General features: G+C 39.9%; 1 protein-coding gene across 1 annotated transcript in view; it reads right to left on the bottom strand.

Moving 5' to 3' along the window:
* Positions 1 to 19,052, bottom strand: part of CNBD1 (cyclic nucleotide binding domain containing 1) — a 287,700-nt gene that overhangs the window by 268,405 nt on the left and 243 nt on the right. Inside the window, exons 2-3 of the mRNA XM_039521942.1 lie at positions 11,818 to 11,893; positions 1,588 to 1,701 (exon numbers count right to left, since the gene is read on the bottom strand). Coding sequence (XP_039377876.1) covers positions 1,588 to 1,701; positions 11,818 to 11,893 — 190 coding nt within the window. The remainder of the gene's footprint in view (positions 1 to 1,587; positions 1,702 to 11,817; positions 11,894 to 19,052) is intronic.

Genomic DNA, 19,052 nt, shown 5'->3' with positions numbered 1-19,052 from the left:
CTATTTTAGCTTTGCTGGGGCTCCATATGAGTATAAGAGTCTGCCCATGCATCTCCAAATGCAGGATCAGGGACTCTTTTAGTAGAAACACTGATGTGTCAGTCATTTTTAGACCATGATACATTTAAAAACATATGGAGAAATACTTTCCTGTGTGCCATTTGTGTTAGCTTCAGTGTGTATTAGATATACTTAGCAGACATATGTTGTTTTAAAGTGTTTTAGCCAAAAAATTTCACTTATGAAAAAAGTGAAGATTAAGGTTAGTAGCTGGTCAGTCTTGGTCTCTCTCTTATTTATTAATTATTTTTATCTGAATTTTGGATATTTAGAAACCCCATCCAACTGTCACTTTTTCTTCTTGATTGCAGGTAGAAGTCATAGGTAGGCTCACTATTAGGGTATAGCTAAAAAATTTTCATCAATATTTTTTCTATGGAAAATTGGATTTGTAAATAATTAAAATGCTTCATTTTTTTCTGTCTGAAAACCAAGGCATTTTTGTTTTAGTTACCAAAAACCAAACAAAAAACCTGTTTTTCAATGAAAAGTGGAAATTGTCCTCTGAAAATATGTATGAAAGCTTAGACAAAAATTAAAAAGATTTCCCTGGGCGGGGGATTCTGACCAGTTCTATTCACCATCATCAGATAGGGCAGCAACAGCTGTCTAAAAATTAGTTGAAGGGCTCCTGCTGCACCTGCTTCAAGACCCTCCATCATAAAGAGTTTGGGGAGGAGAAACACCTGTGTCTTTCATAGCATCTGTTGCAGCCAGGGCACAGTCAGAGGGGAAGCCTCCACCCTCCAGAGAAGGAAGACACAATGGAGCACCTCTGTTTTTTCTCATGCTGGGATGGGGGATACAGGTACTTCTTGCCAATGCCCCTGTTGTCTCTTAAGGGGCAAGTGTTCTCATGGCCTGCCATGGATATTTGCTAAGGAATCTTCGGGGATGCTCTTTACCTGCCCTTCTTACTTGGAAGAGAAGTTCCCTCTCTGCCCCCTCCCCCAGAAGACTCCTTGCAGGACCCAGGTATTCTCCTCCTCCATAGGTTCCTTAAGGTTCAGGGTCTCTGAAGTAGCTGTAGCAAAATAATACGTCACTTAACTTCAGGCAGCTGCTGCTGCCCCAGCTAGGTCTACCCCCTGCTATGATGTAGGTGAGTACCTGGGCAAGGCTTCTACTTACAGTCAGGAAAGGAAAGAAAGACTATCGGGGACTTAAATGTTCAACACTGATATATATAGATATATATGCATGTATGATTAGCCATTTACTCACTGGGACACTCACTTTTTTTCAAAAGTGACAGGAAAAAATATAAAAGCAGACACACGCTGATAATCTTTTTTCACAAACATAACAAACTGGGAGGTAAGTGTAACCAATACTTTTTTGAAAGGTTGGACAAATGTACTTCTTAGCAACGAACAGATGTTTCTGCTCATGCAGAAAATGAATTTGCCACTAGCTACTAATCTTTGTCTTCTCCAGCTGTTCTGTGATATGCAATGGTGAAGCTTGATCTGATAATATCGTATGCTTTTCTTTCTCTCAAAACAAAAACTAGAAAAGATCCATTACCTCTTTGAGACTGTTGGAGGAATTCCTGGCAATACAGTCTTTTCTTGGTAGAATATTTTGGGATAAAGTTTCATAAACTTTTGATGAGCTTCTTCAGTGGTGTGTGGATTCTTCCTAAAGAAATGAAAAAGAATAAATTCTAGAAATTTTAAACCTTAGACATAATGTGAGTATTATTTGCACCCAGTTCTGCTTCTACTGGAGGAGATAAAAACACTATCTTAAGTACGGAGAGGGGACTGGTGATAAGCACCATGCTGGTTAGCTGGATCTGCATAAAAACTCCCAAAGACTTCAATGGGAACAGCAGTGGGAATTTAATCTCTTGTTCCTGTAACATTAAGGAAGAACAAGATCAAATTCTATCCTCAAAGTGAGCCATGCAACTCACACAAAAAAAGGGTCTTTCTCACTGCCTTCAGTCAGGGCCGGCCAGACGATTCAGGGGGCCTGCGGTCTTCCTCCCGCTGCCGAATTGCCGCCGAAGACCTGGCACTTCAGCAGCAGGTCCCGGAGCGGAAGGACCCCCCGCCACCGAATTGCTGCCAAAGACTTGGAGCGGAAGACGCTCCAGGGACCCAGGCCCCAGGAGAGTTTTCTGGGGCCCCCGGAGCAAGTGAAGGACCCTGCTTCAGGGGCCCTGAAAAACTCTCATGGGGGCCCCTGTGGGCCCGGGGCCTGAGGCAAATTGCCCCGCTTGTCCCCCCCCCCCCCCATTGCTCTGGGCGGCCCTGCATTTAGTGTTACAGTTTATATAATATCACACATGTTTAGAACTATCAAAAGAAATAAATTATAATGAATCTATATATGAATCCATATATGAATCTATTGAGACAACTTATTTAAAAGGGGACTGTTATAATGGCTTTTCATGAAGGCCCAGAATAAGCCATTGAGGAATCAAGAGCCAAAAATGCTCAGTTCCCATTTAGGCATCAAAATGAAATGGCCAGATTTTCCTCAGTACTCAGCACCCACCAGTACCAACTGAAAATAGTGGGAGCTGATGGGTGGCGAGCACTCTGGCAAATCTTATCCCAGAGGAGCTTTGGACAAAGTGACTAGTAAGTCACATTCTGCCTCTTTAATGCATGTGGAAGAGTACATGACTCCATGAATAGTCTCACTGAAGTTACTGGAACTAGTCATGGAGTGTGGTACTGGTAAAAGCTCAGTATAAAGAGCTGCACTCTGGAAGCCATTTGCAATTCACAACTTTTACTGATACCAGAAGGCCTATGAACAATCCTGCAAATTCTTGACTGTCATCTGATGGAACATTATCAGTTATCTACCTACGTATATAGAGACCTTTCTTTTGCAGAGCACTCTTATAGCAGGTACTACTCAACATGAGTGAGGATGGCAGAATCTGGTTCTACATAAAATTAATAAATTTTGCACTAAAAAAGCATTGGACTTGCAGAACTAGGTGAAATCCTGACCCCACTGAAGTCAATGGGCACTTTGCCCATTGACTTCAGTGGACCCTAGATTTCCAGCCAGATGTTTAAGAACATCATTAGTTTTGAAGGTATGTGGTAGAAGTGACCATGACAAGCAGCTTGGAAAGATATTTCACTTCATAGGCTTATTAGACATGGCAATATTTATCTACTTTATTTATATCTCTTTACCTTATCTTCAGAGTCAAGAGAAATGTAAATTTCTACCTTTTACATTGAAAGATGCAGCAGATACTTTCTGATATGCATTTAATTTCAGAAACATCTCAACACACACAACTGAGTTTCCTTCTTTAATTATGTGCTATCTTGAAGAAACTTGGCTGGAAATTACTCAGAAATGCATTTTTGAAATGTCCTGAACTAAAACATTATTGCCATCAGTAAATTATTCAGACTCTCTGTCACTCTGTCTGGAGTGGCTCACAACCGTGAGTGCCTATCTCAGGACAGACTGACAGAAAACAAGGGCAGACACCCCAAACTGGTGGTATGTTCTATAATTAGATTATACCAAGCCAGTAACAAAGGTGAACTCCTGGATCACTATAACAGTCTTACCATGGAGTCACAGACAGTCCCCTTAGACTCTCCAGACTATCTTGCCACTCAGACAAACTGAATTTTGTGATGATGGTCACTCAAACCAAAAATCACACCTCATCAGGTTTCTCTCAGTCCCAAAAGACCATTCCCTTACCCCAGATCAATTGGTACTTTGGATCTTATACCAAAGACAATGCTGGCAGCTATTCTATAGTAGACTAATTTAAGGTTTATTAGGTAAGAAAAGGAAATGAGTTATTGAGAGGTTAAAAAAGGTAAAATATATGTACAGGTGAATCACAGTTTGTAATCCAAATGATGACAGTGATGTAATAAACTGCCAGTTTCCCAAAAGTCTTTTCAGGGTACCCAGATTGTCTCTGGGGATCTCCACTTTGCATCTGGTACACTTCCCTGTAAGAGTCCAAACAGTTCAGAGATGGAGGATCTTTCCTAGAATCCATATTTATATCTTCTGATGACAGTCTTTTTACCCACATGGGCTTTTCCTTTGATGACAGGGCGTGAAGAATGCACTTTGAGTCTCTGACCTCCGGTCATCACATACAATGCCCATTTGCTTTGTAATTAGCATTTTTTCTGATAAAGTCCCTCATTAGCATTCCACAAGGCTTTTTGATGTCTGATGAGTTATTTAGCTACAGGGGTACGTACAATGTAAATGCTTGTTATTACATTACGACAGGACACAGATAAGTAAAAACAGTGTATGTGACATTCCATTTATGAAGTTTAAACACCCAAAACACTTATACATTTAACAAACACTTTGAGCTATACTAGTGGTTCTCAAACTTTTTCTTTTGCAGACCACTTGAAAATTGCTGTGGGTCTCGACAGACCACTTAATGATCTTTCCAAATGTTGTTTGTACCATTAGCTAACTATTGTAAAGAGCTTTGGATAAAAGCACAATGTATAAAAAACTTAATAATAATTAACCTTTTTTGTTCTACAAATAAAAGCACACAACTCATATTTTAGTATCAGTAGTCTTACCTTTCTAATGTGATGGATGTGCCCTCTCTCCCCCACCATAGCAGCCCCCGAGCTGGGGCTGGGAAGGAGGGCTGTCTCTCCCTCTTTCCCCCACCGTGGCAGCCACCAAGCTGGGGAAAGTCGCCTCTTTCTCTGGCCACTGCAGCCCTGCATGTCCTAAATTCACCCCACCCCCTTTTCTCCCCTATTCCCCCCAAGGCCACCTCACCTTACATGTGCGTCTTTTCCAGAGTCCAGGCACCTAATTAGTGAAGCCACGCCTGTGTGGCTCCACTAATTAGGTGAGTGGCCCTTCATTCTCTTGTGTTCAGCCATCCAGGCACACACCTTAGAGGAAAATATTCACAGACCACCTGAATGGAGCTCGGACCACAGTTTGAGAACCTCTGATCTATACTAATACACAAGTGAATTGGCCTGAATACACTCTGACATGATCTGGTCTGCCAGTGTCACACCCGCATTCTCCAGCTCAAATTTCACTCTGCCTTACTGTTTTTGTTTTTCTAAAATACTGTGCTTTAAGATATCCATTTACTGCTATCCATTTACTCAGTTCTTTATAAACCAAAGTAGCCCCTTTGCCTTTCAAGTTATTATCTTCCTCATTTTCAAGACATTGTTCCAAATTCACCTCTGATGTAAAGGGATACCTACGTTGACTTCAATGTGATTGCATCCATTTAAAGCCAAACTTGAATTTGGTGCACAATCCTGTGACATTGTTGCAAGTGTATGGCGATATTAAGGTTTGTGGCATAATTTGTGGATTTGAGGGTTTGGGGGTTTTTTTGCTCTCTAGACAATTGAAGTTCAAAATCATATTTTGCAATCAACTTTCATCATAAATAAAAGATTATCTATGCCCTATTTTAATTTTTCTGCTGAGATTACAGAAGAAAATATAAGATTCCCTAGTCAAGATAATCAAGTAATAATGTCCCTAAACAACACCATTTTAAGTCTCCCCTGGCAAACCATCAAAGTACTTCAAGACTAAAAGTCAATAGGCAAGCTCTGCATGAAATAAATACTGTATTTGAACTGAATTGCATTAGGGATGAAATCGTCCCATTATATCCAGACTGCAGATCTCATAAGAAGAATGTACATCATAATTGTTACCCATCCAACCTTCTAGTTTTGCACTGAAAAATATAGCAATGGTAAACTGAACCACGATCTCTCCAGATTGCTGAACATGAAGGTGTGCAGGAGCTTTGTGTGTGGGAGGGTCTCTCCACACAATAGGTGTAGGAAGAGGGCACAATGAAGCCAAATAGCGATATGACACTATTGTGAGAATGCAGATTTTGGTATGAAGTGTAATTTAATGCTACACTAAGGAGATTTCATTTTCTCCTAACACCATGCAAATATTGATTAACATAGAACTGAAACTGATGTGACCATGTATGTGTTAAGAATCATCCCCAGAGAGAATGCACAATGAGGTATTAATCATGTGAAGGACCATGGGAGTGTTCTGGATGCATCATCTGTGTGCATGTCTGATGGGCCTGGAATGTATGGGGTAGGGGGGATGAGAAGCTTTAAGGGGGGAAAAAACATACTGCACACATTTTACCCACAGCAATGAATAACTAGCAAAGCTGATTCCTCTAGACATACCAGGTCCTCAGATGGCGCTGTGCATTTTGACGGATTTCTGGTTATACAATGCATTATACAAAGTCGTTGCCATATGTATGTTAATTCAGTTGCTATAACGCAGCATGCACATTTAATTGTAAGCATTGACCACCATCGCAGTTTTGCTTTTGCTCTTATTAAAATGGATCCATAGCTCTGTTTGAATCAATGCCTTACTGTTTCTAATATTGAGTGAGAGCTGCATGTTGATCTTTTTTTTAAATTGGTGTATGTACTTCTGTGGTGGGGGGGATGTAAACAACTACAGACACAAAGAAGGAGGGCACGATCAAATACGTTTGAGAACCACTGAGTAGGGCATTTGGGTATTTTCTCCATTTCTCAGCTGAAGCAAAAATGTGATGTAAAGGTCTAGATATTTTGATAATATAAGGGTAAATTGTAATGCTGCACAATGACTGTAGCTTTTCTGCCTCAGCTGGTATAGAAAATTATGACCAGAGGGCACATTATGCGTTCTACACTCAGTCTCCTCTGTGTGAGATGACTGCATGATTTGGCCTCATAGTTGGGCATGTTACAAGTTTGATAGCCAAGTACCAAAATAAATCCATATGTGCAGATGTGCCTTTACTCTGCACCTCTGTCACAGAAAAATCCAGTGGAAGGCCCACAAGAGAGTGAATATGTCACTTTTTGGCCGTTATCCCTGTTTTTCTCCTAAGGGGCAAGATTTAGTCATAAAACTGCAAAGCCAGGTCAGCCCTGTTTCCTAGTGGTAATGGTCTGTATCATGTTTGGTTCCTGACTCTAGCTTCTTATTTCCCAATCCAAAGGGTGCTCAGAATGAAGAAGGCTGGAAGAAAGTAACATGTCCCCATTCCCCGCCCCCCCAATCCACCGCTGACTGAGTCTGTTTAAAAGCAACCTTGCTATTCTCCGAAAAGCCTCCATCTAGTGCTCTCCAGCCAGTGGCTGGAACATGAGTAACTTGAGGGGAATCTCCTGTGATCCCTCACAAAGATGCTGGTGATTCTCTCCCCCACCCTCAGCACAAAGAGTCATGACCAAGTTATAGTAACCAAAGTTGTAAACTCAGATTTTTAATAACTTGATTAAAGAGAAATATTTGGTTAAATTGTCAAATATGGGGCCAAATTTAATTCCCATATCTACAGTCCTGCTTTCTTTTCTCAGTTGCCCTTCCACATGTTCCTCTTTATTTCTATGCTTTTTTGTTACGTTTTTTATATGAGTAGGTGGAATCCCCAAATCAGATTACAGAGTAAGAGTGTTGTCCGGTGCTACATGCCCTGTGTGTGCCTCAACACTTCACAGGATTGAGAACGAAGTGAGATGAAACTTCTAAATTATACATATCTCAACATAGTTCTGTCCACCCAGTCTCCATCCTTGGAAAGGAAGGAAGAGGTATAGCAATTTTGAAAAAGTCTGTTTTTGTTTATTTTGTTTACTGCTCAAAAATGGTAAAATACACCAAAGTAACTCCTTAAAGAAACACATTCTGTAGGAAGTATCAGAGGGGTAGCCGTGTTAGTCTGGATCTGTAAAATCAGCAAAGAATCCTGTGGCACCTTATAGACTAACAGACGTTTTAGAGCATGAGCTTTCGTGGGTGAATACCCACTTCGTCGGATGCAAAAGTGGGTATTCATCCAACGAAGTGGGTATTCACCCACGAAAGCTCATGCTCTAAAACGTCTGTTAGTCTATAAGGTGCCACAGGATTCTTTGCTGATTCTGTAGGAAGAGCACTTGCTCATCTAACTAACTGCAAGAACTTAAGCTGCCTCTCCCCTCTTTTAAGGATGCTAACAAACAGTTAGCTATCAGACTGATACGAACAATCAGTTTAGCCTGCATGAATCTGGGCAATAGCAGCTGTTCCAATGTGATTTTAATCTACACAGGAACAGGACAATTTTCCCTAAGATATGATAATCAAAACTAGTCTCATTGACATAGGAGCTTCAGAGTGTGAACAGGATGAATGCCCATGTACATCTAATTCCCATGATGATGTTGTTTTATTTCGCATTTTGCCTTTTACAAGAGCTGAGGAAAAACAGCTACTTGGCTCCTTAGACTCTAGAAATTCCAATTAAACTGACAGTCCCTGTGTGTGCTGCCTGAGGGGGGATACACGGTCAGAACACAAAGCAGTAAGCTGTATACTCTTTAAAGAGAGGCATTCCATCAATCCTGTTCAAAACTGCCTGTTTTGATTGATCTTAAAATGTCTAGTCCTTTCTTTCCTTGCTGCTTTTTTCAGATGAACTATATAGTATATTAAAACAACAAGGAATCCGGTGGCTATAGTATATTAGTAACAACTCACAAAGCACCTAAAACAAATGTCTCATTTTTGTCTGAGTAGCCCTCTCTAGTAAAGGGTATAATTTATAATTGGTCTTATTTTCAGGAAGAAAACCAGCTATTCATGTAACAAAACCTATTAGCAACATAATGGTGAGGTAGAAATAATTCCTTCTTCCATTAATTGGCTTTAACATGACTAGCGGGGATAGACCCTGTGTTATGATCTCCACTAATGTGACTTACACTCAAGTGAAATCTTGGCCCTGTTGAAGTCAATGGGAGTTTTGTCTTTGACTCCAACAGAGCCAAGATTTCACCATAAGACACTGAGCATTCTTTTCTTTCTTAGAGCCAGACGTGCTTCCTAACCCCTTATATGTTCCACCAAACAAGGTGAGGACAGGCTATGGGAAGGCTGCAGAAGGGTATTTGCATCAGTTGCTGACCATGCAACAGTGCTCTGTGGATGCTTTCTATGTGGCATGGAGAGAGCCAGGACTGGAGGGAAAGCAGAGCCAGTGGCTCCACAATGATGCAGAACCCCTATTGAAAATCCCCATTGTGAGGAGGTAGAGAAGGGGAGGAAGCAATCATTGTTACTGCAGCCCATGGGCTGTACCAGTTGCTGGGGTGCAGTTGTGCTAGTGCGCTATGCACTGGAAGAAGGAAAGGATTCCTTTGGCCCCAAGCCCAGGCACAGATCCCCCATTTGCTCAGGCTCACTTTGACAGTGATCTTGAATCTGCCCCTTGGTGTTCCTTCAAGAAAAAGTTGTCTGGCTTCGCAAAATATTTAAAAGCCACTGTATTTTCTTGATGTATGTGTACTCTAAATATTGGAACCAGATCACTATTTTATTATTCACGCCAAGATTCCAACAAACTTTCTTAAAGTTATTAGCAGAAAATCCTAATTTTACAAAGGTCTTCACAAAAACCTTCTTAAAATCAGAAGTTTATTAAAAGGTATGATTGAAATTGGACTGAAAATACACTTTAATACAATAGAAACAGAGGTACAATCATCTGGTGGCCACAGAGGGATTTTGGTTTACACAAACTCATCAAATCAGAGTTTAGAATATGGATTTTACCTGCATTTCAATCCAAAAGGAGGCTTAAACTCAGATCCGTCTTACCTTGGATGGAAACAAGTGAAGCATGGGTCTCTGCCCTCCAGGAAGAAGGCGAAGTGCATTGGGGGGAGACAGGACTTTGACAGGAGGAAATTCACAGAGATGGCTGGATGTCTCATAGGGACAGTGAGATGAGTGTACTATATATCGGGAGACATCTCTCTCTGAGGCGAATGGTGTGGGAGAAAGGGTGGGAGTGGAAGCACACATGCTCAGGTATGGTCACTGCAGCTCTCGCGCTACTCCATCCTCCTGCCTTACTCCTTTACCTTTCTATCATTGTCTTCCCCCTCTGATAGTCCTTACCAGGACAGACAGGTTCAGAGCTGCTCTGCCCCTTCTTTCCCCACTTCCCTCATTCCCTCCCTTCCTTTTCTCTCCTTCCTTTTGCTGCTCCCCATGAACAGCTCAGTATTAGGTGGTGGGATTGCAACATCTGCAATAAATAAACTAGTCATTACCCAGTGCAGGTGACTTGAGTTTATTTGCATAATGCAATCTTGTTGATTAATATGTCTTGAATCTTATTTTTTAATTAGAAAACAAAATCTTTGATTTAAGGTTTTGGATGGCTGCGTAGGTACAGAAAAATGTGATTTGCATGACATTTATCTCATCCAAAATCTGAGAAGCAACTCACTGCACATACAAACAACCGAACTTTATTATGATACATGAGAGAGCTGCATTAATGCAGCATTGTGGCTGAGATTTTGCATGCCCAGGAATCAGATTTTTTTTAATGGCAAGTTTTTTATAATTGTGGTCGATTGGGAAACCTTATAAAAGTAAATGATCTTCAGAGTCAAACTTTCATCTCTGTGTTGTGCAGTATTTATATTTCTGGGCAGCTCAGTCATGGACCAGGACCCCATGGTGCTGGGCACTGTATAAACACAGAGCAAAGAGAGGCCCTGTCCCAAAAAGCTTATTTACCAGAACACTATGAATGGGATCTGAGAAGGTACCTGAGTCCTCTCTTTGCTTCTATTGCACAGTATTTAATGTACTTTTAAGAGACAAAAATAGTTTTTTTAAGAGTATAATGGATATTCCTAGCAATCAAGGGCCTGATGCTGCATGTAGTTCTGTGCATCCAAGATGGATGAGTGAAGAGAGGAAGCAGAGGGAAGAGGAAGCTGGAGGATAAAATGGACGCTCTTCTTTCATCAGAAGCTTATTGATTGCTATTCTAGCCACTCTTAATTCACTTGCTACTCTAAAAAGCTAAATTTGGAATAACGATGCGTTCCAAATTTAGGCCCCAATCCTGAACTTGCACTTGTGCTTAAACTTTAAGCTGGAATCCCATTGGAGCTGATGGAATCCCATTGGAACTGATGGGACTGCGCAAGTATTTAAAGTTCAATGTGTGCATACGTTTTTTACAGGATTGGGGCCTAAACTAGGAACGGATCTATTTGCCAAATTGGGGGAGGAGGCAGAGGTGGCAGGAGGGGTTGTGTTTGACTAAAAAACAAGTTGAAAGTGGCTGATGGGCCAAGAACTGCTGCTGAAAGGGCAGCTGGGTTCATGGGTATGACCTGAACATAGTCCAAAGAAGTTTAAAAAGAGAAAAGTTAGAGTTCAATGAACAGTAAGTACATTTAAAATAGTAGAGAAAAACTGTTTATAATCCCCTCATTTCTCTTGTTCTTCTAATATGAAGCATTTTTTATATTGCAAGAACACACACCTCTCCACTCCAATTTTTCAAATGAATGTCATTTGCTATAACACTATACCTTCCCCAGGGTGTGTATTAGCAATCTACTGATCCCCTTCTGCATAACTGAAAAACACTTAAGGCATTTACTAATAGCCTAACACTGCACACCTTGGAGTGGTTTATTGCTGTAATATAACTCACTTCACTCTCCCATAGCTGTCCTGGCTCTGGGGTAAAGAAGAAGTAAAAAGGAATATAAACCTATTTTTATCACTAAATAAAGGCTATAGCACATACAGGGAGCAGATCTGTGCTGTAAAAAGGTTGCACTTTCACAGACTTTTCAGACTGTAACCACACTTTAAGAATTGTTTTACTAATGCCCTTTCCCATCAAAGCTACAAACAGAAGCAAGTGTATTTATTAGAGTTAGTTACCTGTTTTGTAGCCCACTGATGCTACATAATGCATCCAACTGATCATAGTTTATCCTCTTAGAAGTTTTTTTCTTATCTGCAAATAATAAATAAAAACATGTGGATGATATCTTTAGAATGAATCCAGACTTTATGAGATATGCAGATGTACAGACAGAGCCCAAAATATAATAATAGAAGTATTTTAGGCAACTCCCACTCAAATTAGCAGCTCACTTCAACCTAGGGTGACCAGAGAGCAAATGTGAAAAATCAGGACAGGGGATGGGAGGTAATAGGAGCCTATATAATAAAAAGACTCCAAAATCGGGACTGTCCCTATCAAATCGGAACATCTGGTCAATGTACTTCAACCTCAGGTTCTTCTGCTATAGGCTTGAACTTGAGCTGCTAAACCAAGTTGTCCTGTCTTCACTGCTACCAAGTTAGCTCATGCTTAAATAAATTTGTTAGTCTTTAAGGTGCCACAAGTACTCCTGTTTTTTTTGCGGATACAGACTAACACAGCTGCTACTCTGACACCTTTTTACAGTGACTATATTAATGATACCATCTTCAAAGTTCCACAGCAGTAAGGGAAATTTACAGAAAGTCTTACATCTAAAGCGATGCACACTTATTATAGCATCACAGCAGCTCTGACACTGCTTTAAGACACAATCCAGGCACCATGCAGCCCTTCCTGAGGTTGGACTTTATTAAGCAAATGAACAGAAATTCTAACTCAAGCCTTCACTGGCTTGCTCCTGCTGTTCCTGGGATAGGTTGCTCAGGACTCTGCTAGGTCCTCCATGCCTCAAAACCAAAAATCTCTTCAATGGGGCACCCCAGCTCTCAAGCTTGCTTTCTTCCTTTTGACTCCTTCCAGCTAACAAGCCCTTGCTCCAGGCTGGATATTGGTAACAGCTGTTGTGGTGTGGGGCCAGGACAAATAATTAACTCCTTTCTGCCCTTGTCCAGTGTGGGCTTTGTCCACCTCATCTCAGCAGCCAACTTATTAATATGTGGGCACAAGGAATTTGAGATTTGATAGACTCCGTGAACCAGTTTGTGGCAAAATCACTGGTGTGTTCACGTTAATTGCTCACTGTAATTTTAATGTTGCCTATAAACAAGTGGTGTTTAGGACCTTGTGGCTTGCAAGGACCAAAAGAAAAACATCCCAGTACTGAGCTGCATGAGCTAAGGATGGGTCATTTACAATCTCCCCGTATACCCCCACAACTATCTTCCTTTCATAGTTATGCAACCTGAGCCCCTTGAAATAATTGGCCTGATAACAGTGTTTTCTAGTTCTTTCTAATGTATCCTTATATAATGCTTTGCAGGCTGCATGTTACAGTCAGCTACAACTGTTATCCTCTATGCTGAGTGCCAGCACATCAGGAGAGTGGGCCATCTAGAAACTTCACACTGCCCAGTCCTGCAGCAAGAACAGGTGTTTTTTGGCTCCAGACTTCACAGTGTAGAAATGTAGATTCTCAGCCTTTGGGCCAATGTCAGTGAACCATCCTGTACCATGGGGGATGGAGCAACCCGCAGAACGTAGATAGAGTAGGGTTTGGGCCTGAAATGGAGCATAAAAGGGCCGTGCTGATTGAACGGCCTCCATCGGCTGGACTCCCATGCTGCCCTAGTGGAGTCTGAAGTTAACTAGAATGAGTGGAAACTAGGGCTGTCGATTAATCGCAGTTAACTCATGCAATTAACTCAAAAAATTAATCACTATTTTAAAAATTAATCACGATTAACTACAGTTTTAATTGCACTGTTAAGCAATAGAATACCAATTGAAAATTATTATTTTGGATGTTTTCTACATTTCCAAATATATTGATTTCTGTTAGAATCAACAGAATATAAAGTGTAAACTGCTCACTTTATATTATTATTTTTATTACAAACATTTGCACTGTAAGTTGATAAACAAAAGAAATAGTATGTTTCAATTCACCTCAGACAAGTACTGTAGTGCAATCTCTCTCTCATGAAAGTGCAATTTACAAATGTAGATTTTTTTTGTTGTTACATAACTGCACTCACAAATTTTAGCAAATCTGGCATGTAAATATCTTGCAATGCTGGCTACAACAGTACCATGCAAACACCTGTTCTCACTTTCAGGTGGCTTTGTAAACAAGAAGTGGGCAGCATTATCTCCTGCAAATGTAAACACACTTGTTTGTCTTAGCAATTGGCTGAACAAGAAATAAGACTGAGTGGACTTGTAGGCTCTAAAGTTTTACATTGTTTTATTTTTTAACGCAGTTATTTTTTGTTCCCACTTTTACATTTGTAAGTTCAACTTTCATGATGAAGAGATTACACTATAGTACGTGTATTAGGTGAATTGAAAAATACTATTTCTTTTGTTTTTTACAGTGCAAATATTTGTAATAAAAAATATAAAGTGAGCACTGTACAGTTTGTATCCTGTGTTGTAATTGAAATCAATATATTTGAAAATGTAGAAAACATCCAAAAATATTTAAATAAATTGTATTCTATTATTGTTTAACAATGTGATTAATCATGATTAAATATTTTAATCGCTTGACAGCCCTAGTAGAAACCCCAAGGAAGGGTAGGTGAGCAGGCAGGCAGGCAAGTGCAACACTGCCTGCCCTCCATTGAATCCACCCTGCAGCACAAAGAAGTGTAGAATTACACCTTCCTGCACCACATTCAGTTAATCTATTTCTTTGTCATCTCATTGGCTAAGTGGCCGGGACATGGGACATAGCCTTTATTTCCTTTATGGTGTCAGGCCTACCAGGAGTAACAGCTAAGAAAAGGTGTTCAGCAATGACTGGAGGTGAAATCCTGGCCCCACTAAAGTCAATGGTAAACTCCTGTTGACTATAATGGGGCCAGGAGTTCACCCGGTCTGATGTTATATGATTAAAATGTGATCAGGTAGATCATTATTGTCACTGCTGTTATATAATCACAACAAATCTTGTACAAAGTATGTCATGTAAGGTGTCGATGAAAAAGTTATGGTTTGCTTACTATGATTATCCTATTTGTATGCATGTATCAATTTTGTACCTGAAATTATGAATATTGACTATGTACCTGTATTTCAAATATGTTTGCTCCTGTGATAACATCCACAAGGTATTTAGCCAGCATATTCTGAAGGGACTATTCAAGTTGAATGGCCCATCATTACTTAACGCACAATGGACCATGGAAGACAACTATCTATACTTAATGGACTTTCATGTGAACGTTCTAACTAGAATATGGGTGATGGCCCCTGCTATGACTCAGCAAAGCATGCAAAGGCATGTGACGAGGCCATGTGACACTAAACTCCATCTTGTTACCTGTATTTTTCCACAAGCTGTGTTGAGGGCTTTGTTTGAAACAATTGGTTTCCCTCCACATGGCAGAAGCTATAAAAGGCCCTGGAAGCATCTCCATTTTGCTTCTTTCCTGCTCAAACCTCTGGACAAGGGACTGAGGACCTTCCAATTAATTGGAAGCAACCAGAGACTTACAAGCCAGCAGTTTATTCTATCACTGCTGCAAGTCTGATCCAATAATTTTGCAATTATTGTATGTATTTAAATTCCTTTAACCAATTCTAATTCTCACCTTTCTTTTTATAAATAAACCTTTAGATATTAGATACTAAAGGATTGGCAACAGCGTGATTATTGGGTAACACCTGAGTTATATATTGACCTGGGTAAGTGGCTGGTCCTTTGGGATCAGAAGAACCCTTTTGCTTGATTCAATTGGTCTTAAATAACCACTCATCATTAAATCTAGTGGTTTTGGTGGTGAAACAAGGACTGGAATATTGCTTTTCTGACTTCTTGTTAGCTAGTGTGGTGAAACAGAAATTTACTTTTGTTGTCAGTTGGGTATATCTTATAGAAGAATAACCACCCATTTTGGGGTGTGTCTGCCCAATTTTCAGCAGTTTGTCCTGAATTTGGTATTCTCAGTTGTGACCCACTGAGGCACAGTGACAGCCGGCATGTTTAAAACCTATTTGGTTTAGGAGGGAAGCTTTTTGTTGTTTTCAGACTGCTCTTCCACTTCTATAGGCAGGATACATTTTCATGGACTACTGAACCCAACATACAGATGCCTTGCAGCAAGAGGCTTTAAGAAAGGTGTGATTGCTATTTGCAATGCCGGTGTCAGCTTTCAACTGCCAGAGTTCTTTTTACCCAGTACTAGCAGAACTGCATACAACTTGTTAGACTTTCACTTCAGAAAATACTAGGAAAAATATACCGATCTTTCTAAACAGCAGCACCTGCCCTCCAAAATTACAGAATGAAAATCTGACACCCCCAAATTAATGGCACTTTTATTTCACATTTCCAAATGATGAAAAGTTTGACTTGGTACACAGCAAATCCTTGGTGAGAGGAGAGAGCTGTCTACAAATTAATCAGCAATGACGGATGCCACCATCTAATTATAGAATTGAGATGTGCAAAGAACTATAATGAAAACTGATTACTATCCACATAATTTCTACAATTTTAATTTTAATAAATGCTTTAAATGACTGATTACACAATTAAGTCACATTTTGCCTTCACCATCCCTAGTTATAAAGTCCTGTGGCAATATACTCATACTTTATACCCTAGTCCTATTAGTTCACTTTATTCTATAGAACTAATTTTATATTGCATTTTCTGGAACAGAAATCTTATATTTATATATTATTTACATAAATAGACATAATATGTCACATCCAGAGCAACCCGGCATTACTTTTAAGTCACAAAACATACAGGTAAATAAGCATATCATCCTCACCCCTTTCTCAATACAAACATACACCACAAATAAATAGTCCAAGCCAAACCCAGGCCTCGAACTTAGCTCTCCTCAAAAGCCTGAGAGAGGCTAGCCAGGTAGTCACCCACCTGTCACATATAACTATAAACTTGGTGTACACATTTGGTATCTGTGTGCATAGTCCAAGCATACACAAATACAGAAATGCAACTGCATGTCCCCTAGATTTGCAACTCTGGCCCATAATGTTTTACCTTTGGACAAAATGTTTAGTTTACCAAAAAGGGCTTTGCACATGGATGGACATAAGTATTTTTAAAATAATACTGCAAGTCCTTAAGTGTTATAATCAACATGTAACCATCCATTCAAAGTGCCCCATTCTGTGAACAGAATAACATTATCCTGTGCTATCGGACTTAATTATAGAGGACCGTATGCTGCTGGGACCAGGGTGAGAAAAAAAGGAGATGTAAAATATTTCAAGAAAAGTTTTTGAAAACATGAAAGTCTAAATTGGCACAGATGCTTAACTGCCGTGAGGGTCCCTGGGCATGTAGCATGTGCCTAATGAAGCAGTGCTAGTATAGCCTTTGGATGTATGCAGCACATTCAACTGCCCCTGACTCATCACTGAAAATAATTAGGCCAAACTAAATGTTATAGGATGAGTGCCAGGAACGTGTTTCACTCAAGGTGTAAATGTCATAGGCCCTTCAATTGGAGACAAAAGGTCCAAAATAGCTTCCTTAAAGGCTAGGGACATACATATTATTAAAGCATGAGTCTCGTTTTTAAACACAAGAAGTTAAAATATTTTTCTACTTCTCAGAGTGAATATTTCTTGTTTCTATGCCCAATCAACTGACAGTCATTACTTCATTCATTTTAATTCCAGCAAATGAGTTTTATTTTTTCATCTTTCTTAACAAGTCTATATGACAGATGGAAAACTATCAGTTTTGGAGCTCACATTCTTTACTGTTCAGGGATTTTCATAGGGTTTCCAAATAAGAATGGGCCAGATAACTGTGCAGTTGAAGATTGCTGCTCTTTTCGGAGTTTATTGAGCCAATCATTTCAGAGCACACAAAAAGATTAGCTGTCCTAAGGGTGAAATCTTGGCCCCACTGAAGTCAATAGGAATTTTGCCAGTGACTTCAGCGGGGCCAATTTCTCACCCATGGTGTTTGTCTGACAGTTAGGTCCTCATCCTGAGAAATGAAGAACCCCTATTGAGCGCCCATCACTCTTATGGAAATCAGTGGAGGAGCTCTGCAGCTGCTCCATCCCTCTCCAGATCAGGCCCTGAGCAAACGGGGCTAATTTCCAAAGGAAGTTAAGCGCAACATGAATACAAAATAATTTCAAAAGCGTGAGCATGAAACACATAGTCTCCACTCATTTCCCATATCTAGAAGGAAGCTGTTTTCTCCTCTTCCATTGCATCAGTTCTCTGACCTAAGATCACTGTGAAGAGGTGACAGAAAAGCCATTTTAACATATCACAGTCTGTGCTCCACAATCCAAGGCCATTCCAAAGGACATTTATGTCATGAGCTGCCACAGTGACTCCACAAGTGTCATTCCAGGACACATTTGGGGGCAGGAGCCCTATAATTGATATCTGGCTGATAAATACTTGAATGTATTTAATCCTAATTGATTTATTATTCTTTTTTAAATGATGGAAACTCTGAACACCAACCTGGCCTACAACAGCAACAGTTTTCAAAGAACCAGACACCCCAGGTGGGAGTCTCAGAAACACCCAGCTCTGCTGCCACCGAAGGTAATGGGAAAACTCCCATCTGGGTGATTCAATGAAAGCAGGGTGAGGCCCAGGCACTTTTGAAAATCCCACTCTTAATGTACATTTTTCATTTAGAAGAAAGAAAACATTATCCCTCTGCATAACCCTAGGAAAGATCTTCCATATAAAGAAATGTCACAAAGGAGAACGTTTTGCTTGGAGAGGGCCTGTCTGTCTAGTACCCTCCTTCAGACAAAGAATAAAAAAAAATAGTAGCTTCATAAGGAAAATATTCCATTCTTTGCATTCCTAGAAAGAGCCAGAGTCATGGTTGTCATAATGTTGAAAAGCTACCTTGACTGTTTAATTTTCATCCTATAATCTTTGCAGTTTCAGTGATATCTTATATACTTTACAGTCTCTGTGCCAGACAGTATTGGGTTTTGGTGGGTTTTTTTTTCCTTATATCATGCTAGTGGCACCTGTCCAATGGGCCTTAATAGTTACACGTGAATTATTTTCATATACATTCTATATTTTTTTAAAACATAAAATAAAATTTCAAATGAGAAAAAAGTGTATAACCCCAAGGAAATTATTTATCTAGCATCCTAAATGTCCTCCGTACTGTGCAGACAAATACAAATATCTCATAAAATAATATCTAGACCTTAAGAAATTTTATAAGTGACAAAGAAATAAAAACATT

This window comes from Mauremys reevesii, linkage group 2, assembly GCF_016161935.1.
Source record: "Mauremys reevesii isolate NIE-2019 linkage group 2, ASM1616193v1, whole genome shotgun sequence".
NCBI classification, from domain to species: domain Eukaryota; kingdom Metazoa; phylum Chordata; order Testudines; family Geoemydidae; genus Mauremys; species Mauremys reevesii.
This window is presented reverse-complemented; position numbering and strand designations above follow the sequence as displayed.